The sequence below is a fragment of the Passer montanus genome, unplaced genomic scaffold (assembly GCF_014805655.1).
Source record: "Passer montanus isolate IOZ18808 unplaced genomic scaffold, ASM1480565v1 scaffold396, whole genome shotgun sequence".
NCBI classification, from domain to species: domain Eukaryota; kingdom Metazoa; phylum Chordata; class Aves; order Passeriformes; family Passeridae; genus Passer; species Passer montanus.
The window spans coordinates 33,392-34,972 of NW_024368774.1; the positions used below are offsets into that span (position 1 = coordinate 33,392).

A 1,581-nucleotide genomic window follows, 5' to 3' on the forward strand; every position below is an offset into this window, starting at 1 on the left:
GGGGTCAGTGCCCCAGGTATCCCCTAACCCCTTCAGGACCCTCCCCAACCTTCTGCCCCTGGGACGCCACTCTAGAGACCCCTCTGGGACTCACAAACCCACCCCAGGGACCCCCAAACCCCTCTGGGACCCTCCCCAGGGACCCCCGAATCCACCCCAGAGACCCCCAAACCGACCCCCTTGGGAACCCCAAAGAGACCCCAGGGATCCCCAAACCGACACCCCTGGGATCACCCCAGGACCCCCAAACCCACACCTGGAGCCTCCAAACTGTCCCCCAACACCCCCAAACTGATCCCCCAGGGACCCCCCCTAAAGCGCCCCCAGACCATCCCCCTGGTCCCCCAAATTCCCTCCCCAGGGCCCCCCAGCTCGCACCTGCGGGGAGAACACGCGCAGCAGTCGGTTCACGGGGGCTCCCTCGTGGTCCCCATCGAACTCCAGCCACAGCTGGGGGGGCTCCGCGGGGTCCCCCTCCTCCCCCGCGGGGTCCCCGTCCTGCCCCACGGCGCCCACCAGCTCCCAGCACAGCTCGGGGTACGTCAGGGACAGCAGCACGTGCTGGGGGGCACGGGGGGGTCACCCGCAGAGCCCCCCTGACCCCCATCCCGCCCCCCCCCCAGGTACAGCTCCCAGGTGGAGGGGATCCCGTGGGGGTCGCGTGGGAGGGTCTCAGGTGGGGGGAGTGGCTCCCAGGGGGAGGGGATCCCGTGGGTGGTCGCGTTAGAGGGTCCCAGGTTGGGGGGTGGTCCTGGGTGGGGTCCCAAAGGGAGTCCCAGGGGTGGGGGTCTCATGGGCGGGGGTCCCGCGGGCAGGGTCCGGCCGGTGCTGACCGCAGGCTGAGCTCCGTGTGCCGGCCGGGCTCGAAGGGCCCCAGGCGCAGGCGGCAGCTGAGCCCCCCCAGCTCGGCCGCCTCGGGGGGGTCCACGGGGTAGCGCCCCCCCCTCAGCTGCTCCCGCGCCTCCTCATAGAGCAAGCGGAGCAGCTCCTCCTCCTGCAGCTGGAGCCACAGACACCCCCAGGTCACCCAGAGAGACCCCTGAACCACGCAGACCCCACCCTGCGCCCCCCGTGTCCCCCTCCCCTGGACCCCCCCGTGCCCCCCTCACCTCCAGCTCGCGGCTCTTCGGGAAGAACACGTTCCTGCGCAGCTGCAGACACGGCTCATCTGGGGGGGCAGGGGGTCAGTGGGACCCCCGAGGGGACCCCGAAGGGTCCCCCCCGAGCCCCCAGCTCTCACCTTGGGCGATGGCCGCGGGCGAGGCGAGGCTGAAGCGCAGCAGCAGCTCCGGCCAGTGCCGGACCAGGCGCAGGGGTCGGTGCCGCGGCTTCAGCTGCACCTCTGGGGGGGGGACACAGGGCTGGCACCCCTTGGGGACCCGCGGAGACCCCCAGGGCCACAGGGACACCCCCCCCCGCCACCCTCCAGGGGGATCCTCCCGTCTCCCTGTCCCTCATGGGACCCTCCAATGTCCCCTCCTCAGGGAGCAGCTCCGCTCACAACCGAGCTGTGACACCACGACCCCGCCGTGTCCCCATGGTCCCACTTCCCCTCTGTGTCCCCCTGTCCCCCCATGTCCC

The 1,581-nt window shown here is 71.9% G+C and overlaps 1 protein-coding gene across 1 annotated transcript in view; it reads right to left on the minus strand.

Moving 5' to 3' along the window:
• FRMD8 (FERM domain containing 8) overlaps positions 1 to 1,447 on the minus strand; it is a gene marked incomplete at its 5' end in the record, with an annotated part of 3,297 nt that extends 1,850 nt beyond the window's left edge. Inside the window, 4 exons of the mRNA XM_039718215.1 lie at positions 322 to 578; positions 799 to 1,000; positions 1,110 to 1,168; positions 1,241 to 1,447. Of these exons, the coding sequence (XP_039574149.1) occupies positions 322 to 578; positions 799 to 1,000; positions 1,110 to 1,168; positions 1,241 to 1,447 (725 nt within the window). The remainder of the gene's footprint in view (positions 1 to 321; positions 579 to 798; positions 1,001 to 1,109; positions 1,169 to 1,240) is intronic.
• Between the last annotated feature and the right edge of the window lie 134 nt (positions 1,448 to 1,581).